Here is a 27,953-nt window from a genome sequence, read left to right as displayed (position 1 = left end):
GCGGATTCTAGCCAATCACGACCTGGAAGAGCGCGGCGGCTCGGGGCGGGGAGCCAATGGGCGCCGGCTCGCGCTCACGGGCCGGCCAATGAGGACGCGGCAGTAGGCGTGAGGGCGCTCGCGGAAAGCGGGAGGGCAAGGCTGTGGGGAAGGAAAATGGCGCCGAGCTCGAAAACGGAGCGGGGCGGCGCCTCCTCCTCGGGAGGGAAGAGAGGCTCGGCGGAGTCCGGGCGCGGCGTCGCTGGGCGTCGGGAGCATGTGGTGAGGCAGCTGGAGCGAGTTAAGGTGAGGCAGAACCTGGAGGGGAACAGGGCGCTTCCCGGAGGGGGGAACCGGCCGTCATTGGTTCTCTAGGGTTGAACCTCAGCAGCAAGCGAAGTACCTTGGGGAGGGCTTGTGCAGGCCTACACCGGCTGAGCATCCTTTATCCGAGATTCAAGCGTCCAGGATTCGCATATACACATCACTATGGGCCCTTCCACACAGCCATATAACCCAGGATATCAAGGCAGAAAATCCCACAAATATTTGAACTGGGTTGTCTGAGTCCACACTGCCAGTTCAAAGCAGATAATGTGGGATTTTATTTAGCTGTGTGGAAGGAGCCTATGTATTCTCATCATCTCTCCCACACGCTCCAGTTCATAATAAGGGGGAAATCACCCCACCTTTTAAAAATGTAATACAAATGTCTGGTTGCGCCTGACACGATAAAAAATATAAATAAATAACCCCACCGTTTGGCTCGACTCTTCCCAAGAGTATTGCTGTATCTAACTACACTCTGTGGACCCTTCTGCATTGCCATATAATACAGAATATCAAGTCGGATATGCCACATTGTTTGAACTGGATTATCTGAGTCTACACTGCCATATAATCAAACTCAAAGCAGATAATCCGGATCTTATTTAGCTGTCTACAAGAGGCCTAAAGTAGATCTGTGGATTTTGACATTCTCCATAATAATCCCCATGGGCGGGTGAAGGTGCATCTATAATAATAATAATAATAATAATCTATCTATCTATCTATCTATAATGCTCTGTGCATAATTACTATCTTAAAAACAAAAGAACCAATTAACGAAATCACACCAAATTTGGCAACAAAACATCTCACTACACAAGGAGTGACCATCACTCAAAAATTATGATTTTGTCGTTTGGGAGTTGTAGTTGCTGGGATTTATAGTTCACCTATAATCAAAGAGCATTCTGAATGATGGAATTGAGCCAAACTTGGCACACAGGCCTCCCATGACCAACAGAAAACACTAGCAGCATTTGGTGGGCATTGACCTTGAGTTTGGGAGTTGTAGTTCACCTACATCCAGAGAGCACTGTGGACTCAAACAATGGATCTGGACCAAACTTGGCATGAATATTCCATATGCCCAAATACGAACACAGAAGGAGTTTGGGGAAAATAGACCTTGACATTTGGGAGTTGTAGTTACTGGGATTTATAGTTCACCTACAATCAAAGACCATTCTGAACCACACCAACGGGAGAATTGGGCCAAACTTCCCACACTGAACCCCCATGACCAACATAAAATACTTAAGGCCACCCAGTCCAACTCCCTTCACCAGGGCAAGAAAATGTAATCAAAGCTCTCCTGACAGAGAGCCATCCAGCCATAGATATAGATAGATAGATAGATAGATAGATATGATTCACACAGAGAGAGAGATAGTATCATAGATTTGAAAGGGACCCCTGAAGGACAATGGTATGTTGCATGTTCCAGAGTAGGCAAACCAGACAATCTCTACGTCAACACTGACAAAGAAACATCAAGAAGTACTGTTTACACGCAAGCATAAAGACATTACATATATTGGAAACCAGCACTTTCTAATTACTTTATTTTCCATATCACCAGACTGGGCCACAGCAACGCGTGGCAGGGGACCACTAGTAATAATAATATATCTTATCCGCCTCTCCTTATGGCTTGAGGTGGGTTACAAAACAATACATAAACATGGCAAAAAAACCTACAAATACAAACACTCAAATATAATAATAATAATAATAATAATAATAATATAGATCTTACCTGCCTCTCCTTATGGCTCGAGGCAGGTTACAAAACAATACATAAACATGGCAAAAAAACTACAAATACACACACTAAAATATAATAATAATAATAATAGATCTTACCCACCTCTCCTTATGGTGCGAGGCGGGTTACAAAACAATACATAAACACGGCAAAAACACTACAAATACACACACTCAAATATAATAATAATAATAATAATAATAATAATAATAAATCTTACCCGCCTCCTTATGGCTCAAGGCGGGTTATAAAACAATACATAATCACGGTAAAAACACTATAAATACACATACTCAAATATAATGATAGTAATAATAATAATAAATCTTACCCGCCTCTCCTTATGGCTCGAGGCGGGTTACAAAACAATACATAAACATGGCAAAAACACTACAAATACACCCACTCAAATATAATAATAACAATAATAATAAATCTTACCCGCCTCTCTTCATGGTTCGAGGCGGGTTACAAAACAATACATAAACACAGCAAAAACGCTACAAATACATTCAAATGTACCTCCATCAAAGTTACAGACTAAGATATATCTCGTATGACATACATATTAAAACAGACAAAACAGATTAAACAAAGGACATGCATTAAAATTCATGTTTATGTTTAAAGACTGTCTGGGTAGGCCTGTCGGAAGAGACAGGTCTTCACTTGTCCCTTAAATTCCGACAGCTGATTTAGCTGTCACAGCTCAACTGGCAGGTCGTTCCACAGCTTTGGGGTGGATGGAAAGGTGAGGGTTGCCAGTTGGGTTCTGGCTGGTTGGAGCAGACGCCCCCCGGAAAACCAATGGGACCAAAGTGTGTGGGGCGGATTGTATTAGATAAGGTGATCCTGTAGGTAACCTGGACACAAACCAAAGATCCAAATCAACAACTTGACCTGACTACCTCTGAGGATGTTTGCATAGATGCAGGCGAAATGTCAGGAGAGAATGCCTCTAGAACTTGGCCATATAGCCCGAAAAAACCTACAAAAACCCAGTGATTCCGGCCATGAAAGCCTTCGACAATACATCGACATCTTGTACTTTGCCTGGAAACTCATTGGCAGCCAGTGGAGTGACTTTAGGATAGGTATAATATGCTCACTCCAAGGTGTTCCTGTAACCAATCTGGCTGCTGTATTTTAAACTAGTTGGAGTTTCCGAACTTGGTACAAGGGTTGCCCAATGTAAAGTGCATTGCAGATGTCCATCCTTGAGGTTATCAGTACGTGGGCTACCATTTTCAGGTCCTCCAAATCTAGGAGGGGCGCAGTTGGTGGATCAGCTGAAGCTGATAGTAAAAAGCTGATTGTTTTCATCTACCTGGGCTGACATTTGGAGAGACAGATCCATGAGCACTCCCAAGCTGCAAATGGAGAAATATATTCCACATTATCTGCTTTGAATTGGATTATCTGAGTCTACACTACCATATAATCCAGTTCAAAGCAAATAATCTGGATTTTATACAGCTGTCTACAAGGGCCTAAGGCAGATCTGTGTATTTTGACATATTCCATAATCATCCTCATGGGCGGGTGAAGGCGCATCTACACTGTAGGATTAATCCAATTAGATACCACTTTAACTGCCAGGGTCCCTGCTATGGAAGTGTTAGTTCTTTTTTTACTCCTTTAATTAATTAATTATTTTTACAATTATATAGACATATATAAAACATAACTTTACCATTCTTATTCCCATCTTCTTTTTCCAATACTTTTTCTAAAAATCTTCTCCAGATTCTTTCAGAATCAATTTTTCCATAGTCCCTTCTTAAATTTGATGGTAGACAGGCGCCCTCCCTTATGTCCTTCCGGAAGAGCCTGAAGACATGGCTATTCGAGAAGGCATTCAACTGAAGGCTACAGTAACTGGAAATGACAACTGGAACGGAATATTGACTATGAGATGGGTTATGATTCTATGATAAGACGAAGCGGATTACTTTAGTGTAATTTAAATGATAATGTATTAGTGATATGTTGTATTGCCGTTGTAGCTGATTGTATAATATGCTTTTTATATGTTGTACACCGCCGCGAGTCGCCCTAGGGCTGAGAGCGGCGGTTAACAAATGCACCAAATAAATAAATAATAAATAAATAGTTTATCATTCAGCACCATTCTCTAGACTTCTTTATACTATTCATCAATTTGTGCTGACATTTCCCCTTTGAAATATTTTGCTATGAATAATCTAGCTTCTGTTAATAGCATGTCTATTAATTTTGCCCCTCTTATTTTCATCTTCATCTCTTTTAATTGGTAGCGATATTTCTGACAGATTTCTTCTAATTTCCATATTTAAAATATTATCTATTTCCCTTATAACCATTTCCCAAAAATCTTGTACATATTTACAATCCCACCACACATGCATATGTTCTAGTTTCCCGACAGATATCTCAAAGTCTAGGAATATATGCATGGATCAATACAATACTTCCTAACATCTATACAATATTCGTGTTTGGTTCTGCTGCGATAAATTTTTCATTCAAAGATACAATTGGAGCCCAAATTATTTTTATTGGGAATGTCAAACAACTATAAAGTATTACACTACATGATCATAGCAGCAAAAGAAGTATATGCACAGTTCTGGAAAAAGACACAACCTCCCAACAATAGAAGAATTGATAGTTAAAGTCTTTATAATAGCAGAAATCGACAAATTAGCAATGATGAAAAAAGAAAAACACAAAAAAACTTTATCAAGGACTGGGAACCATTTCTAAACTATGTGAAAAAAAGAAAGGAAAAGTTTTTATAGAAGGCTTCATAATAAGAATCTATGCAGGGAATTTGTAAATAATAAGTATCAGGCCAGAAGGGAGAATAGAACAACAATGTGCTAGGAAGGAAGAGCGGAATTATATTTGAATGGTTCCAACCCAAGGGATGGGAAGTCACTAAATTGGGAGTGGTGGGAGAAGGGCAGAGCATAACCAGACACAAATATTATTATTGAAGTGGTGTCAAACAGCATTCTACAGTGTAGATCCATTGTGACATGGAGAATTTTCTTTTTATAAAACAAAAATAATAACAAAAGTGTGTGAAAACCATGTAAGAATGTATTGCCCCTGTTCCATTTGACCTTTTATCCTGTCTTCAGAGGTTAACCACCCTAAGTTTTCAGGAATGCAAAAGGATGCAATATCCCATGATGTATGATCACATTTTAAAATGGTGTTCCTGCACAGCCAATGATGTTGCCATTGTGAAAATTGGCATTATTTATTTTGCTATAAATATATAGCACCAACAGTCTATGACAAAGAAAGCTTAAAGACCTTGTAAAACTACAGGTCTCAGCATTCCATTGCATTGAGTTACCATAGTTAAAGTGGTGTCAAACTGCATTAATCCTACAGTGTAGACACACCCTGAGATAGTGGCACCTTTGCTTTGTCATGCCTCAGTGTGGACCAACTTTGTTTCATGAATAAACATATATAAAATATTGTGTAAAATTACTTTCAATCTATGCGTATGTGAAACATAAATAGGTTTGTGTTTAGCTTTGTGTCTCATCTCCAAGATAAACATGTAAATGCAAGCATGAAAAAATCTGAAATCCTAATCACTTCTGGTTTTAATTATTTCACATAAGAGTTATTCAATCTGTACTTTTTTTAAAAAAGAAAAAAGCATGGTTATAAACTAATGCATGAAGATGTGCTTGCCTGTCTGAGGGCAAGGTTTTATGGATTTGATGCAAAAAGCATCAAATCCATAAAAGTGCCGCAAGGTGCTTCAGTTTCCATGCAGCATGCTAAGACTGAACCTTCTCTGGCACTGGAGCTGTTGTAGGGCTGCCTTTTCTCATGGGATGGAACTTGAGCTAAGCACAGTGGAAGAGCAAATGGCACACAAAAGGGAGTGTGTGACACTGGCAAAGATGGAGAATTGGTGGTCGTGATCATACAGGTTCAGTATCTTATGAAACATTGAACAAAATTTGTGTTGATTGTACCATCAGAAAGCAAAGGTGTCACTATCTCAGCCACCCATGTATACAATTTTGGACTCTGAAGGGATGCAATTGGTGGTAGGGTGTACGTATATTATACTAATAGAAATAGTTGAATCAAAGATGGGGTAATTGTCCCCCCCAAGATGAACTGTGGTTGGATGGAGGGTGTGAAGACATAGCTTTAGTAATGTGTGAATGCCACACATTTATTGCAGAGTTCCAAGCTAAAAGTGAAGGAATGTTGTCCAACCACTACATTCGCTGCAATAAGGGGTGCAGCACTATTATAAAAGTGAATACTTAATACTGACATAGTACTTTTCTAGGAATCTTTAGGTCCTCCATCACAACTACAAGATGGATTGGATTATTGGATTATGTTTTATTACAGCTGTTATGATTTTATTGATGTTAAAGCTTTTATATTTTAACTGTTTTTGGTGGCATTGAATTTTGCCTTGCAAACCGCCTCGAGTCGTCGGAAGGTTGAGAGGGGCTGTATACAAATACTGCAAATAAATAAATAAATAAATAAATAAATAAATCTTTGGCTGGCTTCCACATTGTAGGACCTAGGGATTTCCTGGGGAGAACATTTTAACCAATTTCACAATAGTCAAATACGCCAATGTGAATGGCTGACAGTATATTGCCACTTCATAGGTTGTTGTACCTGGGAAGGAATCCCACTGGAGCACTGCAACACACCCAAATACCTGGGAGTCACTTTGGACTGTGCTCTGACCTACAAGAAGCACTGCCTGAACATTAAGCAAAAAGTGGGCGATAGAAACAACATCATATGAAAGCTGACTGGCACAACCTGGGGATTACAACCAGACACAGTGAAGACATCTGCCCTTGTGCTATGCTACTCTGCTGCTGAGTACGCATGCCCAGTGTGGAACACATCTCACCACACTAAAACAGTAGATGAGGCTCTTAATGAGACATGCCGCATTATCACAGGGTGTCTGCGCCCCACACCACTGGAGAAATTACACTGCTTAGCTGGTATTGCACCACCTGACATCCGCCGGGAAGTAGCAGCCAATAGTGAAAGGACCAAGGCAGAGACATCTCCAGTTCATCCCCTGTTTGGGTATCAGCCAGCACGTCAATGACTTAAATCAAGACATAGTTTTCTTAGATCTACAGAGACACTCGCTGGAACACCTCAGCAAGCGAGAGTCCAAAAGTGGCAGGCCCAAACCCAGCACCTCAATTCATGGGTGATACCAGATGAGAGACTCCCCCCTGGGCACACAGAAGACTGGGCGACTTGGAAGGCGCTGAACAGATTGTGCTCTGGCACCACGAGATGCAGAGCCAATCTTAAGAAATGGGGCTACAGGGTGGAATCCACGGCATGCGAGTGCGGAGAAGAACAAACCACTGACCACCTGCTGCAATGCATCCTGAGCCCTGCCACATGCACAATGGAGGACCTCCTTGCGGCAACACCAGAGGCACTCCAAGTGGCCAGATACTGGTCAAAGGACATTTAACCAACTACCAAGTTTGCTAAATCTGTGTTTTGTTTTTTTTAATCTGTGGGTTTGTTTTGTTCTGTTAGAAATGTAATACAATGGTATGGTTGCTGATGACATGATAAATAAATAAATAGGTTGTTGTTGGCAAAGAATATGTAAAAATATTTTAAATACTTGGCTGGAATTACTGAGATCCATCAAGTGCAATTCACTCTAGCACTAAATCTACTAGGTGATTTTGACCATTTTTCTTTCTCACCTTAATTCATCACAATATTTGTGGGAAAAATAGAAGGGAAGGATTCGTGATTAAAAAAAGATAATTAGCAAATACAGGATGTGCAGCAGTACTGTTACAGTATTGGGGAAATGAATGGTACACCAATGGAAACGTGTGAAGGAAAGAACAACTTTCTTGTAGGAAAGATGGGAAAACAGTGAGATGATAATACAGTGGTTGGGGTTGGACTGAAAAGGGGTATATAGCAGTTTTATATACTGATGCTCATTGAGAATTCTTGTTCTAAATTGAGGGAGAGATGGGGTTACCATGGGTTAAAATTTGGTCACAATAATTTTACGCATTGCAAAAGGATAATAATCCATCTTTGAATACTGTTGTGGGTGAAGTAATTTAAAGCCTTTTAGGTCCTCTTGTCGTGCCAAGCCTGTCACAAGGACACAAGAATTTCCTTGCTGGAACAAATTAATTATACCTAGCCAAGCATTTTTGTTCTATAGCCAGATGTTTCCGGCTCATAAGTGAATTATCTCTTCAGAGATATCTATTGTGTATATGTGAAAATTCTTAGTCATTGATCAGATCTGTTCTCCATAAACTTACCATAATGTACCTATCTAGCTGCTCCTGACACGAAAAAACCCCCCCTATCTATTATATTTTTTGTACCCATGTTTCATGAGAGGGTGGATTTTTTGCTAAAAGTTGTGGTGACTTCGGTGTTGAGTTTCTTTCTCATCAAATCCAGAGTGTTTCTTTTGTTGTTCACTTTCAACCAAACTGCTATTGTGGAATGGGTGAGAAAACGTTTAATGTATGCTGGGTTTTCATAATTAATTGAATTTGAACAATAACCTGAACAGCAGATCAGTATGTTTGTCTTTAGAGGGAAAAGATCCAGCAAAAGTTTTAAATCATACAGCCTCAAAAAGAACTTTCACTGTTGAGTGAAATAGAAGCCTTAGCTGGTATGGAGCAGGAAAACAATTTCCTGAGGGCTCTTTACTTCTCTAGTTGCTACCATCATGATTAATATAGTCCATTTCTTATTCGTCCTTTTAATTCTTTTTGTTCAAAGTGTGTTTGGTTTGCATAGGGAGGCCTACAGTTGACTGACACCAATAGTCACAGGAAGAGCCAACCTGTTGCTTGTACCACTGTCCTAGTCTCAGTAATTTCCATCTGATGAGTTCTGTTTCCCCTTTACTCCACTTTGTGATACCTTGTATATAAGATCTGATTTTATATATTAGAACTGGTTAAGAGAATCTGTCTTATTGTCTCAATACATTCTGCAGATCAGTGGACAGCTCTCACCTCGTCTGTTCCGTAAGCTGCCACCAAGGGTTTGCGTGTCTCTGAAGAGCATTGTTGATGAACATTTCTTATGCGCAGGGTAAGTTTATGGTGCATTATTCATTGATCTACCATAGGGCACTTTCCTGGGTGTAAAAGGATTCATTGCATCTGTGGTTTGTGAGAGTCCTGTAATCAGAAATTGGATTATTAATGTTATTTTGTTTTGCAGACACATATTCCTTGGTTTCTCTAAATGTGGAAGATATGTCCTGTCCTACACAAGCAGCAGTGGTGATGATGACTTTTCTTTCTATATCTACCATCTCTACTGGTGGGAATTCAATGTCCACAGCAAACTAAAAATGGTATGGACCATGGCAAATATGAAGTAATACCTCCTGCAACAGTAAAAAATTGTGGAAAGTGGCTTGACTTGCAGAATTAAGAACAGCTTTTCTTGTTTTGGTGAAATTCTATAGAGGCAGATGTGAGCTTAAAGGATAAACTACCTTATCTTTGCAGCAAAAGGCAATGGGTGTGATTTTTGTGCAAGAGTGCAGGTGCAATCCGATCAAGTAAATGGCGTTTTATGTTTGTGACATTAGTTAATTGTAAGGATTTTAATTCCATCTGCAGTTGAGGCCCAGGTGACAGTTATTTCCAGTATAAAATACTTGACATTTGTTCTTTTGTCTTCATGATAATTAAAATACATTTGGTTTTTTCTTTCTATCAATGCATCCACAAATTTGCCCAACCACATCTCAGTTTATTTTTAATTCCCAGAAATAACACCTTGATTTAGTTGTATGAGAAGCAGTACACTGATATGTATGCATTCCATGCTGTAGCCTCCCACCATTTCACAGATTTGTAGGCACTCACTTGCATTAATAACCACCATGTATAATGGGACTTCAGCATCTATCGATTTTGGTACCCATGGGGACATGGTTCTGGAACCAAACTCTAGCAGACACCAAGTGCTCACCCACTGTACTGTCAGAAATCTGAAAGCTGCAGTTTATCAATCTGACTAACAAAGGACTTCAGGTTTCCAAAAACAAATGTCTTTAAAACCAGTGATTATTTCCAGTGGTTGTCACATTTTAATATAGTTCTGATTGTAAAGCATCTGTACATTGTTGGGACATTTGTGCTCCATCAAAATAATGAATTACATTTAATATTTTACTTAATGACTTGGATTTAGTGTTTTGGCTAGATTTCAAAAGTAGGTAAAGTATAGGTATCTAATTTTTTTCATGAGTTATTTTTTTACCTATCTATTAACCAAACATTATAGAATGATAAGAATGCTACATATTGGTAATATATATATTGGCTGAACTGTTATTCCCAATGTTTTTTTCTCACTTTGCCAGCCTGGTAGGGATTGTTGGAATTAGAACCCAGAAGATAAGATGGGTGGTGAGTTTCCCACACCAGAGTAAAATTAGTTCAGAGAGTTCAGTAAATACTGATAAGAAATAACACTATTAAAGAAATTCCTAAGAAAGAAGGAGAAAGTAGGAGTCCATTCAGGTCATACTTCCTAGGGAAGAATGTGTTACATTGCTCTTCACTGCTGAGTCAGGACTAGTATGCGCACATTTCTTTCAACCACTGGTGCACTATAGGATAGGTTTCTGTAATGCTGTATGTAGAGCAGGATTCCTGTTTTATTGGTGTGTGTGGTTTTTTGGGGGGGGGGGGGGGGATCATTCGCTACCATGCATATTTAATGTAAGTAGCTATATGTTCCCACCCATAAAGACTAAAATAACCTGTAAAACATAGGTTGTTGTACAACATAGTAATTAATTTCCTTGTTTTTAATCAATAAAAAAACTTAAGATCTTGTTGCCCCCAAAAGTCGTTCCTAAGTTCTGCATTCACTGTAGATTGCCTCCTCTATAGTACCCCCCTTGTGCTCAGGGGAGCTTTTCAAGCGGAGCACCATTCAGAGGATAACTTCTGCGGAATAGAAGGTGGATGCAATTGGTGGTTTCATTACCCAAAACATTTGCTAAAATTATTGGGCTTGCCAATCCATTGGGGGATAGAAAATGAAAAATCGCTGTTAAAATTTTGTGAGCTTGTTAAACGTTTTACAGCATATATGAAATTAAAATAATAATACATTATTATAAGAGTCATGAGTGAAATTCATTGAAGGACTTGTGGCTTGTGATGATTTGAAAATAGTAGTTTGCAACAGAATCTATGACTCCTTTGCCTCTGCTCCAGCATCTCCCGCCCTAGTAAATCAGGACCTCTCAGTTACTCTCGCTGGAGTTAATAGAAAGAAGCATGAGCATGCGCAGGACTCTCCTGATTGTGTGGGAGGAGCTGGGAGCTGCCAGATGCACCCTGTCATGCTACCAACACTGGCTAAAAGTAGGGAGCTGATGATGCACTGCTTGGGAGTCCCCCAGTAAACAAAGACAATGACACCCTTACTGTTGTTGCTGTAATTGGCATGCTTGCAGCCAAATGTTCTGAGAGAAGCTTGTGCCAGCTCAAGCTCCTGCACAGTTTAACATATGTACATTTTCCCAAAAATAATAGACTGAATCGGTTGCTAATTATTTTGAATAACACCACTGGATACAATCAAGTGTCTACTGGATCTGCACCCATGAGTATTGAGCCTTAAATTCTCTTTGAAAAAGCTGTGTCAACTTTTCTTCACCAAAATTTGTCCCTTTATATATATTTCTGATAATTGAATCTTTAATAATACTTTTTGCTAATTTTGGGATTCATTTTGGGCTTTGAACAAAGTTGGGGGCCGTTGAATCTAAACTGGTAATATTGCTGCATTTATGCACACAACCATATATTTGGTGTATATTTCATTTTTCAAAATTTTATTTTACAAAAATACCGTAACCCAGTTGTCAATAAAGCATTGACTTCAAAAGATGCTATAAACTGCCAGCAAGGTGGTTTATGCTTGCGTCTCCACCCAGTGTTTCATTATGAACAGACAGTATTAGTCTGGCTTTGGGAAATTCAGTCTTATTTAGATGTTAACATAAATAAAATACATTTACAATAGCAGTGAACTGGTATGTAGTCCTCATGAGGCACACACTATTTTCTCTCTGAACCAGTACTAAAAATAAGCTTGAGCAGCTGGGTATCTTTTGGTCCTTGGCCCCCGCAACAGGGTTACAGATAGTCATGTTTACACTGTTATAATTTCCACTTTTTGTAGCAACTCCTTGTTCCGTTTCCTTTAACTCTGGCCTTGAGTTTATAGTATTGTATATGTAGGTCAGAAACTCAATGTGAAAGCAGATTAAGGTTAGCCTTATTATGTAGCTTCATTGAATCAAGTAGTGTCACAAGCATTAGCTTGATAGAACAGGCTATGTTGGAATAATACTTTTTTACTGTGTAGTTTGCTGTTTCATTGCATCTCCTGTTATTTCTCTTCTAAAGACTAGCCATGTTCTAGCAAGTATTTTGTTGCTCTTTCAGGTTCGTCAGGTTCGTTTGTTCCAAGATGAAGAAATCTACAGTGACCTTTATCTGACAGTGTGTGAGTGGCCCAGTGATTCCTCCAAGGTCATTGTCTTTGGTTTCAAGTAGGTTTTCCTTGAATCCTTGAGTTTTGAGACTGAGACTAGAATTACTACTTGAATATTCCATGTTTCTCTGAGAAGTAGTCACCCAGTATACCTGCTTGGGGCTTTCTGGGCTATTTTATCTTGTATTTTGCTAGATGTTGTAAATATATAAACACTCCCACATTTTAAACTGAATATTGCGAAGAGCCCGATATTCAGAGATGAATCCCAAACACTTGGATCTAATATGCATGTGTGCTATGTTATTATGGACAAATACATCTATAATAATAATAATAATAATTTTATTTCTTACCCCTCTCTCCCCATGACTCAATCCCACCATTATTTGATTTGTAACTTGGGGATTTCCTGTACACATAGCCTAAAGGTAATTGTATACACAATATTTTTAATGATGATTTTGTGTTTGATTCAAAGTTTGTTTACATTGGCCCTTCAAAAAGCAAAAATGTCATACTCACAGCCACCCATGTGGACAATTTCAGATTTTGGAGTATTTTTAAATTCCAAATAAGGAATGTTCAACTTTTTTGTTACCCAAAAAGCTAATGGATGTCGCTTATTTTCAGTTAGGTTAAATTAGGATCATACAGCTCATTGCTAACTTAGTAAGTGCTCTCTGTTTGAAGGTTGCTGCACATTTTTGTAACCTATTCTGAGCAGACACAGTGGAAATAGAAATTATTTCTACTACTTCTTTTCCGGATTAGTACTCGTTCAGCTAATGGCCTGCTCATGAACATGATGATGAGTGATGAAAACCATCGAGATATCTACATTAGTACTGTTGCCATGCCTCCTCTCACACACTGCTCTAGCTGCAGGGATATGGCCATTGCACATCCAGGTGAGTGAACTATGATATTGATGGCTATGTTTTGGTGGGGTGCTCTGAATAATACAAACACCCAAAAGTGCTAACTCATTTATCATCAAGATATTCTTCTCCTCGTTTTCTCAAAATACTTTGTTTTGTTCGCAATTGAAGTTATTTATATAAAACGTATTACATGTTTCTTTTAATGGCCTCAGAGTTTGATGCAAGCCATTCAAGATGTGTAATAAATTTGCCAAAAGCCACAGTGTTGCTGTGTAACTTTGGACATTGGTTTAGTCTGAGGCTCAGAACACTTATTATATATAGTGTTGTATACATTGTGTATAAATTGAGGGCAGGTTTTGGGGCCAAAATTATGCATTATTATATGATATATGGATTAATCAAGGGCCATTCCATGTAAAGGGGAAAGCACCAGTGGTACTGCCTTTGCTATTTTTGTGCCAGTGGTATCGCAGCAGAGAGAGTAAAGGAGATCACTGCTGCTACTAAGTTCTCCCAGGATGGACAAAGCTCTTGCATTTTGCCACTTTACTCAGAGAAGGTCATGATGATGATGATGATTCCTCCTCCTCTCCTTTTTTGATAAGTGTTAATGTACAGTAGCTACACTGACCTAAGGTTTTTGGACTGATATTTTGACTAAAATGTCTAATCTTATACCTAAATATATATTACTTAGGTATAAGTAGTTAGTTAAAAATTTCCATCCCAGTTTTATCCTACCTTGCTCATGCCCAGCATTATTTTTAAATTTTAAATTTTACATTTGACCCAGTCTTAGGTTTTAAATGCTTGTTGTGTTACTGTACTGCTTTATTTTAGTTTAGTTTAGTTATGAGATGTATTTTAACTGTTTTTGTTATTGTTTGTTGCTATTGTTTTATTATTGATGTGTTGTGGGCTCGGCCTCATGTAAGCCACACCAGGTCCCTTGGGGTGATGGTAGCAGGGTATAAATAAAGTTTATTATTGTTATTATATAGTAAATTTACATAGTGATTCTGGAAAGGGGTCATCTGAGTCCCACAGTGGCTCTTTTGGGGAAAAAAATCAATCTCCTGAAGAGTGTTTTATATAAAGAGCAACTCCTGATGTTCAACCAGTCACTGTGTTCACTTTGCCTTTCCTGGTTCTGATGCATTTTTTTGCATACATTGCACAGGTGACCCCAGTGCCAAGTGCTTGCAGCATGGCTTCATGCTGCACACGAAATACCAGGTGGTGTACCCATTCCCCACATTCCAGCCAGCATTCCAACTTAAGAAGGACCAAGTAGTGCTGCTTAATACCAGCTACTCTTTAGTGGCCTGTGCTGTTTCTGTGCATACATCAGGTAAGAAACTGTGGGACTGTGCGTGCAATATGAATTATTTTCTCTTTAGATAGCATGCCCTGTACCATGCAAGGTTAGCTATGAGATTTTCAGTTCCTACGGAGTTGTAGTTTAAAAGTGTGTATAGTTTGGTTGTCTTGAGAAACAAGAGCATTAATACATAGGAAATTAGCTTCAGAAGAACAGTATCACCATATAGCAAAGTAACTTTAACCAAAGTATTTACTTTTGAGGAGTGGAGGACACAGATGTTTTTCACCCTTTCTCACCGAAGATTGTTTTACATGTAATCCATGCAGCTAAAAATCTTATTGAACATGTGCAAAGCTTGCATTTATTCCAAAAATTCATTGATCCTGGAAAGATCTCTGATAGGATGGTGATAAGAGAAAGACAGCATCATTTGCAAGATCCCTTTGAGAGGACTGAATGACAGTTGTTTACTTAAATGAGAGGAAATAATTGGAGTGCACTCAGAATTGATTAGAAAGGGAGCTAAACATGCTCCTTGGTGACCTCAGCCATTAACATTTTAGCTTCTAGCAAGATATTGGTTAATTTATTTATTTGGATCAAATAAATCACATTTGCAGTATTGTTCAATCTAGGTTAGTATAATCTGTCCAGCAGATCTTTAGATGCTTGGGACCATATAAAAATGGTTGTGTGATGTGTATATTCTGATTCTGGGCTAAGCCAATTTCTGTGCTTGCATAATAATGAAATGTCCTTTTTCATAATTGTGAAACCTACATAAACAAAAGGCAGGCTTGAAGATTAAAGGGGTGGGCCTATACTGGTCTGGGGCAGGGAATATTAAATGTAACCATACATCTTAACAATACATTCGATCTTTTGCTATAGGGTGCAAGTAGATTACACTAGCTAAATAACTTGCGGTGAAATTAATATTAATAATGTTAATAATAATAATAATAATAATAATAATAATAATAATAATTTTATTTATACCCTGCCTCCCTCCCCAAGGGGACTCAAGGTGACTAACGGTCACACATTTAGATCAGTTAAAATACAATAAATACAATAAAAATGAATTTTAAAACACCCAATTCCCCCCCCCCCCCCACACACACACACACACCAAATCTCACCCACAACCTCTGCTTTTAGTAGCAATTGTAAAATATATATGCAGATTTGCTGAAAAATTTGCTGTACATTCAGACTTCTGGATCTTTTGTTTCCTTGCAGATGAGAACAGCTTTTCCCAAATCCTTTACGATCAGAGTCGCCAGTCCTGCTCTCCTGCTGGAGAAGGTAGCCATACAAATCTTGTGCCACAGACCCCTGTGGGCTCTGAGAAAGTGCCGGAAAGAGACAGCTGCCCTTCACGGAGTGGAGATGGATTGCAGCCACCCCCTATTGCTGTGCCTTCGCAGGACATAGAAAACCATGACTCACCCGCTGTGGCTATGGCTAAGGAATTTGTAGCGGACATCTTCCGGAGGGCCAAGGAAGCCAAGGGCACCAACCCAATGGAAGTGGAGTCAGGCAATGGGTTTGAATGCCTTCTTGATTCAGGTGGCACCCAAAGCCAGGGCACATTGACTTCTTGGGATCTTGGGAAGACTTTAGGAACTTGCTTGCATGGAGGTGGCACTCGCAGCTCCACGTCTTCTGCGGCAGATAGCCTTTCAGATGTGGGGGGATCTCCCAAAAACTCCCCCAGTGCTCATTCTGAACTGGAAAGCCAGCTTGCTGAGCCAGGCTATGTGAACTACACCAAATTGCGCTATGTCCTTGAGCCCAATGATTCCTCTGAGGCTGAGGAAGGTGAGTGTGACTTTTAAACTAAAGCTTAAAGTCTGGGGAAGGAAAGTATTGGATTTGATCTTCTAGGATCAGGGCCTCTGAATATCAAATGTATTATATCTCTGTAGCTCTTCTGGTGGAGAAATACCATAGATACTTGAGTATAAGCCAACCCGAATATAAGCCGCGACACCTAATTTTACTACAAAAAACTGGGAAAACGGATTGACTTGAGTATAAGCCGAGGGTGGGAAATGCAGCAGATACTGGTAAATTTCAAAATAAAAATAGATATAAATACCATTACATTAATTGAGGCATTAGTAGGTTAAGTGTTGTTGATTCTTTACATAAAACTGTAATTTAAGATAACACTGCCCAACTCTGATTAAACCATTATTCTAACCTTCAGTGTAAATGTGCTTACATATCCTTCCAATAATAATAGAGAGAGTAAAATAATAAATGTAATAATAATAACAACAACAACAGAGTAAAGTAATAAATACCTTGACTCGCGTATACACCAAGGGGGACTTTTTCAGCCTTAAAAAGGGCTGAAAAACTAGGCTTATACTTGATTATATACAGTTTATTTCCAATGAAATACCACTGTATGAGACACACATTGCTTCGTTCAAGGGAACAGTTTGTCTCCAGCCTTAGGAATGTTTTGTCACTTCATACCTTGGGGAGTTGTGTGCTTGGTCCCCCTTTTTCAGTTAAGATCGAAAATCAGTTCAGCACTATGATGTGACTATACAAGGAGCTTTTTTCCCTGGAAATATTGTGTATAACATAAGAATTTAAACATTCCCTTCATCTTTTGCTGATATGTAGCTGTGAAGTGATTTATGCTGAGGTGTGGATCCTAGTTGACATAGGCTTAAATAGACCAAGTAGTAGTGTTGTTCTAGTGTAGCAGCTAATAGACCTAGTGGGGATTCATAATCCTGTTCTTGGAACTCAATTCCATATTTATATGTATATTTATTTTATTTTATTTTACATTTTTTTAGCAGCCATCATCACATAAGCATCATTGGCACTCAAAATCCAGCTTTTCTTGGGAAGTTTTAGCATTTAGGAATGATAAGATTTGTCTTCTATGTGCATCTCTAGCTGTTTTGAGTAATTTGGTTTGATTGCATGGGGACCAGCTTTACACACAATACGATTTCTCTCCGCTCTCTGAGCTACATGTTAGCATTGGGTGTCCTTCCCGTGGAACTGACCAACCATTTAGGGCCTTGTCAGTCAGTTGCTGTTGCAGTTCTTCACTTCCTTTCCTGGAACAGAAAACTTCAGTTTGCATTACTGGTCATTGCTTTAGTCCTTTACCTGATGTTTCCCAGGTGAACCTGATATATCCCATATTGGGGAATTATATAACCCTTTGAAATCAGAATGAAAGTTAATTTGGAGTGGTAATATTTGCTGAGACTATGCCCATTTGGACTTTGCTAGGGATAATGGTAAAAGGATATAAAGATATACAGTTTCATGTAACTGTTTTTCCTTATACCCAGCAAGCTTTGCTTCTGAGCGTTGTTTGACTTGTGTTGGAAGGCAGGTATGATCTTTTTTTTTTTATACAAATGCAGTTTTCTGTAGCGTTGAACTGCAAAATCTGTGAGATCATAGAAGACTAACTGTAACTCAATTGCTTCTCAGGATGAATTCAGAGAATATGTTCTTTTAATATTAGACCTAGATTTCTTATCAATATAACTCAACTGATATAGGGAAACATGGGTTTGGTTCCTCCCCATCTGTAAAACTTCTACATTGCTTTTGGTCTTGCCGCTCTCTTAATGTACCTGAGATGTAAGATGACAGGAAATTATAAAAAACTTGGTTGCCCTGAACTCTTATGCATAATTATGGGATATATTGTTGAAGGATTTCATGGCCGGAATCACTGGGTTGTTGTAGGTTTTTCCGGGTTATATGGCCATGTTCTAGAGGCATTTTTTCCTGACGTTTCGCCTGCATCTATGGCAAGCATCCTCAGAGGTAGTGAGGATATACATTGAAATGATTGTTGATGGTGATGATGAGCAAAAGAAGTATGTATTGAAATCAAATTGCAATGTATAAAATATTTTTAAAGGTATTTCAAGCAATTAAAAAACACACTGTTGTGGTTTGTATTGAGCTTCAAAGAATAGGACATTCTGCAAAATGTGGCAAAAGTGCGAAGGAGACATAGCTGTGAAATACAAGAAGGCTAATAATGAGTTTGGAAAGAAGGGAAACGTCCACCTCTGACTACTGGGCTGTTTTGAAAAGTTTGGGTTGTCAAGCAAAAAATATATATTTTAAAAAGATTCCATTGGATCATCCTGTTCCATGAGATCAGTTTCTTTTGGCTATAGCTCTCTTTCTGTTTTGGAAGTCTTCATTTTTCCTAATATTAAGCTTCCTCTAAATAGCTATATCTTGAAAACTATTTCTTTGGCACTCTGTGCACTTACTCTTTACTTGGCTTCTATGTTTCCTTTCAGAGTACGAAGATGACAAGATCTCCTTGCCATTTGTTGTGACAGATCTCCGAGGAAGGAATTTGAAATTGCTGAAGGAGAAGGCTGTTTGTCAGGTACTTTTTGCAGACTTCCTGTCATTGAAAGAAGAGTGGCTGCTTTCTAAGAAAATTGTACTAAAAGGAATATTCTTGACTTGGAAGTCCTTAAAAATTAGACTTCCTAGCAGCCTTATGGTTGGCCTGCTTTATAGTTAACAAAGATGATTCAAACTCATAAGGAAAATGTTATTTAAACAATTGATTTAAAGCGTGCTTTTTATGTACAGATGTTTCTTGTCTGCATTTTACTGCTCTGTTCATTGTATTTAGCTTTCAGTGTATGTCTTGCTTTTATCTTAAGCTAAGTGCCCATTCTTTATGTTTACTTCTTGAATATATATTCACTGTTTGGTGTGGCAAACATACTTGAAAAGATCTAATACCCCTCACATGCACAGGGAAGGCAAAGATCCTTTTAAATGCAATGGTTAGGGGTTTTATTCATTTTGAATTAAACTCTTCACAAATTGGGGGAAAAAAACATATGCTGTATAATATGCAAAACAACCTGTGTGTTGAGAAATAGACCATAGAGCAGTTTTGGAATAGTTATAACAAAATTTATTTATTTATTTATTTATTTATTTATTTATTTACATTATTTCTATCCCTCTCATTTCAGCCCGAAGGTGATACAGTCGGCACAATCTGATGCCGAAACAAAATAATATAATATACATACATTGATACATTGAAACAAAATACATACATTGATAAAGCAAAAACATTAAGTGCAATTAAACATAAACGACAGTGCATAATAACAATATAAAAAGAAACTATATCCTCTGTTCAAATCTTCATCCGTTACATTGTCTTGGCAATCTTCTAAGTGTAATTGAATCTTCCCCTTAACTTTGAAGTTAACCTCTTGGAAATTGGACATTATTTATGGAAAGTTGTGTATCCTGTAGTTATCATGAATCATGCATAGCGTGTTGATGAATGCCTTAAAATGACAGTTCCAACTTCAAGCTCTTTGGGGGTTAATATCAGTTAATGTCTCTCAAAATCTGAACTGAGCTAATAGAATTATTTCAAAAAGACATGTTGTATTGCCCTCCAGTGACTGCACTGTAGGAACTTACTTATTCATTTGTGTATGTGCTTCAGAACATGGACGAATCAAATAATATGAATGGTTTAAAAAAAAAATCCCTGAGTGTAGAAAACTGGAGCACTGGAGAGAATTCAGTAAAAAATAATTCCCAAAGTGTAATTTTTTTGGTTGGTTTGTCCATCATTGATACAATTCAAAGATGTATTGCAGCTTGTAACCGAGGCTGTTGCTTTTTTAATTTGTGGCAGCTTCTAATAGTGGTTAGCATGTGCTTGAACACTGATCAATCCATTGCATGTGTTTTGTAGTGCTTGGGGGATTTGCAGTTCCACAATGTATGGAGGATTGCATCATTCCTAACCCTGTAAATGGACTGAATTTCATAGACAGAGCAGAACTGACGTGTTTGGATAATATGGGGAGAGGGGACTATTGAATGCAACCTCAAAAGTTGGTGGTTTGCAAATAGGGACCTGTGCTGTGTCCTGTAAACCCGACAGTTAAGAGTTAGCATCTGGGTGAGGCTGTAGGAAACTGATGAAGCAGATGTGTTTCTTCTTCCCTTTCTAGGGACAATACTTAACAGTAGAGCAGCTGACTCTGGACTTTGAATATGTCATTAACGAGGTGATCCGGAACGACGCTTCATGGTCCAAGCAGTTCTGCTCCTTCAGTGACTATGACATCGTCATCTTGGAGGTAAGCACACGGTAGGCGCAGGATCAGACCACCGGCCTCATTTGGAGGCAGATGGGACCATATCTTGCCTTTGAGGAACCTTGTGGCTTTCTGGCTGATGGCAAGGTAAAAAAAAATAACCATCTCCTTTGAGAGCTGAGAAAGAACTTCATGTGATCATATTTTTGGTTCTTAGCAGCTTTGGTTCACATTTTGGGACAAAGCTTAAAACATTTAAATAAAATAGCTGAACTATTTTGGTTGGCATGCATTGCTGCAGTGATGTCATCAGAGCCTCTGGCCCTACCTGAAATACTACTTTGATACCGCTCCATGATGAAACGAAGGCGAGAAGATCAGGAGCCATTCTTTCATTGTATTGACTAGCTTTTGTGGAAAATATTTTCCTTAGTTACTTGGGAAGACTTGGGCCTTCATGGCAGTAGTATTGATGTATTTATGATATATGTGGCTTAAAGCCGCTGGGCTGATTTTTGGAATACAACCTTAAGTACATTTTGAGATGTGGTCTTTCATTAACATTAGATATCAGTTAATATTTCTAGTCTTTTCTTATGTATCAGGACTGGAACATAAACTATGGTGGGGTTTCAGTCATTTTGATACAAAATAGGTAGGAGATAAGCTGCAAGTGTGTAGTAAGGGTAAGAAAGGAAAGTATTTTCTTCTGTGTAACCATCAACCCAATTTCTTAATTTTGAAATACATACATGACTTCCTGCTGCTGATTACTTTTCATTTTGTAAGAGGTGCATTTGCCAGATTAGAAGTGGTACTGTTGTTCAGATTTCAGCTTTAGCAGAGGAGCAAGAAAAACTAAAATCACTCTCATTTTTCAAAAAACCTCCTCATTCAGCCTTAAAGCTTTATTTTCCTTAGCTGAGAGTAGGGTAGAGTCATGATCTCTTCTAGCAGGGTTACCAAGTCAAATTTAGCTTTTGAACTTAATCTGTGTTTTAACTTTGTATATCTTGTATTTTGATAGTGTTTTATCCCTTTGTTTTAACATTGTTCTGCCCAATCTTGGGCCACAAGGAGAGGCAGGTTATAAATAGATGATTATTGTGGTTGTTGTTCATTCGTTCAGTCGTCTCCGACTCTTCGTGACCTCATGGATCAGCCTACGCCAGAGCTCCTTGTCGGCCGTTACCACCCCCAGCTCCCTCAAGGTCAGTCCAGTCACTTCAAGGATGCCATCCATCCATCTTGCCCTTGGTCGGCCCCTCTTCCTTTTGCCTTCCACTTTCCCCAGCATTATTGTCTTCTCTAGGCTTTCCTGTCTCCTCATGATGTGGCCAAAGTACTTCAACTTTGTCTCTAGTATCTTTCCCTCCAGTGAGAAGTCGGGCTTTATTTCCTGGAGGATGGACTGGTTGGATCTTCTCGCAGTCCAAGGCACTCACAGCACTTTCCTCCAACACCACAGCTCAAAAGCATCGATCTTCCTTCGCTCAGCCTTCCCTAAGGTCCAGCTCTCACATCCGTAGGTTACTACAGGGAATACCATGGCTTTGACTAGGCGGATCTTTGTTGCCAGTCTGATGTCTCTACTCTTCACTATTTTATCGAGACTGGACATTGCTCTCCTCCCAAGAAGTAAGCGTTTTCTGATTTCCTGGCTACAGTCTGCATCTGCAGTAATCTTTGCACCTAGAAATACAAAGTCTGTCACGGCCTCCACGGTTTCTCCCTCTATTTTCCAGTTGTCAATCATTCTTGTTGCCATAATCTTGGTTTTTTTGACGTTTAGCTGCAACCCGGCTTTTGCGCTTTCTTCTTTCACCTTGATTAGAAGGCTCCTCAGCTCCTCCTCGCTTTCGGCCATCATTATTGTGGAGGGAAAGGGAATTCATTCCTAAGTATCTTCTCCAGAGACATTGTAGCACTCTCAATGGTTTAGCTACTGGTTCTGCTACCTAAGTAATGCTTTGAACAAACTGTAGAAGCAGCAGAATGGAACAAGCACAATTTATTCAATGCTCAGTATTCTGGCCAGTTAATTCTGAACTTCTAGAATCCAGCAGTGAGTGAGCTCTAGTTCAACCATCTGCCTTTCCTTTCTTTCTAGGTGTGTCCAGAAACCAACCAGGTTATCATCAATATTGGACTCTTGCTCCTGGCTTTCCCTTCCCCGGATGAAGAGGGACAGCTTAGGTGAGTCCTGTCCATTACTAGAGTTGCTTAAGTTTATGTTCGTCACCTCTTTTACTGATTGCTTGTTATATTTGATGTGCCTCTTATGATAAGATTTTGGGATACAACATAAGTTGTTGAGGCAGAAGGGAGCAGAGTAACATGGACACGGGATGGGGAGGGGATACATTTTCCAAAAGGAATTATAGGTCCAGAGATAAACAGTTGAAATAACCTTTGGGAGCCAGTGTGTTGTAATAGCTGAAATGCCAAGAGTTTCACTGATTAAATATTCTTGCACTGATACCAGGAGACCATGTTACCTTGAGCTCATTGGAAGAAAAAGTCAAATAAGAATATGTAATTGCTACTTGGCCAAGCAGCTACTAGTAGAAACCTCCATGATGGTAGAATTGATTATAGGCAGTCCCCAAGTTACAAACAAGATTGGTTCTGCAGGTTTGCTCTTAAATTGAATTTGTATGTAAGTCAAAACAGGTACATTTTACACACATACACATGTATACATGCATGCATGCTTTGGATAATATAGGGAAGCCTTAGCACACCTGTGGTCGTTGTTTTGCTGTCTGTGCCCCTGTTCAGAAGATTTCACCTCACTTTCTGTCCCTGTGATAATTGGATTTGAAAAATTAGGCTTGTTATGGAAACAAGGATTGGTGCTAAAGCTTCAGTTGAGACACATTTTTGCCGTGGTAACTCTTTCAGGAGTGAATTTTCTTTCCTAGGTGTACATTTCTCTCTCTTCCTATTGTCTCAACCCCAGTCTTAACTATGAGTCATTTGTAAGTTGGATGTTTGTAACTTAGGGACTGCCTGTAACAGCTGTGTTCACCAGTCTCCTAAGTCAAGATGGTCAGTGAAGAAGGAGCACAGGAATGTGTCTTAGTCCACAATTCACAATGTGGCTCAAGCTAGCAAGCTAAGCACACTGTGTATGTTTCTTCAGGCTGTCTGTCCACTTCTGGCAGCCCTATGAATTTCATAGGATTTTCTTGGGCAGGAAATACTCAGTAGTTTGCCGTTTCCTTCCTCTGAAATATAGCCAAATAGCACCTGGTATTCCTTTGCTATCTCTTCCAAATACTAAGCAGGGCTGACCCTGTTTAGCTTCCAAGATCTCATGGGTCTGGTGCCTTTAGGTTACACACTATACGTGGGGTGTTCATTAAAGATTTCCCGACCCACTTCTATTTATCAAAAGATGCTGAAACTGCACATGTGTAATGATATAAGTCTCAAATAAGCATCAGATCCTTCCTAGTAGCCTTATTTCAGTTACTAGTAAGAAATAATCACTGTTGTACACACATATTCACAGGAAATGTTTTGTGACCACATTAATGTCAGTTTTGCCTTTGAATTTCTGATTTAATCTCATCTAAGAGATTACAGGAAAAAATATTCCTTTTGAACATTAGGAAAAACTTCCTGAACATGAGATCTGTTCACGAATGGGGGTCTCTGCCAAGTCTATGATTCTTTGAGCTGGAGGTGGACCTATGATTTTAGCAGATGCTGATTTGTTCAATTTGTCTTAGCAAGACCCAACAGCACAGGAGGCTGCATATACATCAGTTGTCAGGACAGGTATTTGGCTTACAATGTTGTATGGCTGAACAGACTGTGGTACTTTCTGCAGGCCAAAGACCTATCACACCAGCCTCAAAGTAGCGTGGGATCTCAACACAGGCATCTTCGTCACTGTCAGTGTGGGAGACCTCACTGAAGTCAAAGGCCAGACCAGGTAAGACAGGTCTCCTGTATTCTGTGCCATGCTCTAAAGAAAGCTGTCTCCCATATGAACCTTTCTATACTATAAGAGCTATACTGTACTGCACTGCTGTAGCAGCCTTACCAATGAGGTTTGTGAGGCACCATCCTTGTGGATTTTCTCAGGTGCCAAGTTAAGGGCCTTCTTCACTCCATCTTCTAATTAACTTATGGGCCAGCATGTCTGTCTTCTATTACTTTTACCACTTGTTCAGAAGTTGTTTTGTCTTTCATACTTGCAGCTTTCCTTACTTTGTTTCCCCCTTTTATTTACAGTCCACTGTTGTTCTTGCTTCTGATGTATGTCAACTGACCATAAGTCACTTCTGATGTATGTCAACTGACCATAAGACTGGTTCCCAACCTATGGGTCCCCAGGCGTTTTGGCCTACAACTCCCAGAAATCCCAGCCTGTTTACCAGCTGTTAAGATTTCTGGGAATTTCTGGGAATTGAAGGCCAAAACACCTGGGGACCCACAGGTTGAGAACAACTGCCCTAAGACAACCATAGGCTTTTCTTGGTGAGATTTGTTCAGATGGGATTTGCAGTTGCCAATGTCAGAGGTTGAAAGAGTGTGAGATCTTGAACTCCCAGATCTTACTCGTTCATTGTCTTTAGTGGAAGTTAACAACTTATGTCTTTCTCCTGTCTTCCCTGGGCCCATGACAAGCTATGCATATAGCATATTGGTATTTCCCCATAGTAACGAGTGAGCGGTAGGCATTTATATTGGTGAAAGGAAATCACCCATGGGCTAGGGAGTATATCTGTTGCTTTCCTAGTGATCACAGATTTGAGTTGCTGGCTAAATAGTAGCTGTTTCCTCCCACTAGTCCCATTTGTTTTATCCTATAACACTCAAAGAAGTATTGCCAACTGGGATTCCTGAATTTAGATTCACAGTCATGTAACTGTGTCATAGAAAAAGTTAAAAAAAATACAAGCCCTGGTTAAACTTGCTTGTTTTCATTGCGTACTATGATCTTGTACTCCAGTTGTTTCCATGTCATTGATTGTGCTGGAAAGAACTGGTGGGAAGTGGAGTTCCAACATTTGGAAGGCTAGATGTCCCCAGCCTTTTAAAGGGTTGCCTCCTCTAACAAAATGCATTGATACATAAATGCTAGCACCTAGACCTGATCTGGTAATTTGGCCTCTAACTGTCTACAATGAGCAGTCCTGCCCAATAGAGTCAGGTACCCACAGTGACACAGACTAGCTCTGTGTTGGTGACCATACAGCATTGCATAAATAGGTATCGAGTACCATCTACTTCAAGGAGGTATCCAGTACCACCATACAGCAATAGCTCCATCCCCCTGACCACTTATTAACTTTGAGAGTGGACGTATGTCCAGGCTCGTTGCAGCTGCTCTTCAGCACCAGGAGAACCTTACGTTGGGGACAGAAGCTGCTTCTCCTTCCCTTCATGCTCAAGAGCAGCTTTAGTGAATTCAGACGCAGCAACCAGATCTTCTTGCGAAGAGAGACTTCCCAGCCTGCCACTACCTTGGAGAATCTTGGCTACAATTCCCAGAGCCTCCCAGCACATGTTTGAAAAGTTTTAATAGATACTGTACTTACTTGGATTGGTCCTTTCCTGCTCTCTCTCAGTGGCAGCGTGTGGAGCTCCTATCGGAAAAGTTGTGTGGACATGGTAATGAAGTGGCTGGTGCCCGAGAGCAGTGGCCGTTATGTCAACAGGATGACCAACGAGGCCCTTCATAAAGGTACCTTTTCTCCTCAGCTATTGATTTGGAGGCATTTGAGCATCTTCCTGAAAAACTGTAGCTTTAGTTGGCTTTGTGGTATTGATGTGACAGCCTGTTTCTGTCGAAGTAACACACTTTGTGTACCTGATGCTACTCAGGACAAGGACTTGCTGTGTACATGATCAGGTCTAAGCAGATTTTTGAGGTGATATGGTAGGGGAATTCCTCTAGAGCAGGCCTGCATAATTTGTGGCCCACCTGGGTGTTTGGGACTCCCAACACCAAGAAGTCGTAGCCAGCTTGTCCAGTGATCAGAAATTCTAGGAACTGAAGTCCACAACACATGGTGGGCTACAGGTTGAAGAGACCTGCTCTAGGACATGGGCAATCTTATTTCAGCTTTGGCTTGGTTGCTTGAAATTTGGTTGTGCTTGCCTCTTCTCACTCATTTGCATTCAGAAAGTGCAGAAATGGAAAACGGTAGTTATTGGCCATGTGAACTTTTAATTCCAGAGATGTGAGAGCCACAAATTCCGCTTAGGGTCGCCTTATATTTTGGCCAACTTTCTTGGTGCTCCTAAATGTGGTGGATGTTATGTCTGGAAGTTTCTTGTCTTTTTGTTAGCAGCCTGTTCCTGAGGCTTTGTAAAAATGAAGATTTGGAGTGTGCAATGTAGCTAACTCACTTACCCCTTCCCCTTGCAGGCTGCTCTTTGAAATTCCTTGCGGACAACGAGCGCTACACATGGATTGTCTTATGAAGTTAGGTTCAAAAAGAAGCTTGCATCAGTAGTTCATTTCCTGCCATAAATGTGTGTCAGATTCAACTACCTCCTTGTTCAAAGTTGTTTTTAATTTCCCCATCCCTTTTGAGTCAACAGTTGCGCACCTGACCTTGTGTTGGACTGTCTGGGAGTAAAACTGCACTCTGGAGAACCTACCTTTCCTTGCAGGCTCATCTTAGGAGTTGGGCTGCGCAAGCCCCAGCTGAGCAAGAGAACTCCCCAGAAAGCAGGGCCTCCACCGTCAGCGCATCTGTCTCCGTGTGAAACCACAAGGAGTCTTCTGCAGGGTTTGCCCTCCCCTGGTGCTAAAGCATGAATGATCCCAGGGCAATGTTTGTTCTGTTTTAAGGAGACCAAAACCCTTTCCCTTCTTTAAATGTCATTCTGTGTTTCAGGCACTTCACTATCACTCCCATTGGAGGAGTGATTTTCCCCCTCTTAAGTGTACATGACACCCTCTATTTCCCATCCTAATTTGTCTCCAGCAGGTTTTCTGTTCCTGCAATAAACATTTAAATTTGACTTTGGCTCTTACTGTT

General features: G+C 39.7%; 1 protein-coding gene across 1 annotated transcript; it reads left to right on the top strand.

Annotated features, from left to right (window-relative positions):
* The first annotated feature begins 112 nt into the window (after nt 1–112).
* On the top strand, nt 113–27,936 carry DCAF15 (DDB1 and CUL4 associated factor 15). Its single transcript, XM_067464003.1, has 13 exons — nt 113–285; nt 9,093–9,190; nt 9,323–9,458; nt 12,583–12,689; nt 13,406–13,542; nt 14,699–14,869; nt 16,085–16,666; nt 19,153–19,244; nt 20,860–20,988; nt 23,057–23,142; nt 24,785–24,889; nt 26,532–26,647; nt 27,335–27,936. The coding sequence occupies exons 1-13, from the start codon at nt 157–159 to the stop codon at nt 27,388–27,390; spliced, it is 1,944 nt and encodes a 647-aa protein (XP_067320104.1). The 5' UTR covers nt 113–156; the 3' UTR covers nt 27,391–27,936.
* The last annotated feature ends 17 nt before the right edge of the window (nt 27,937–27,953 follow it).

This window comes from Anolis sagrei, chromosome 2 (assembly GCF_037176765.1).
Source record: "Anolis sagrei isolate rAnoSag1 chromosome 2, rAnoSag1.mat, whole genome shotgun sequence".
Taxonomy (NCBI): domain Eukaryota; kingdom Metazoa; phylum Chordata; class Lepidosauria; order Squamata; family Dactyloidae; genus Anolis; species Anolis sagrei.
Note: the sequence above shows the minus strand (reverse complement) of the source record. Positions and strands in the feature narration are given on the sequence as shown.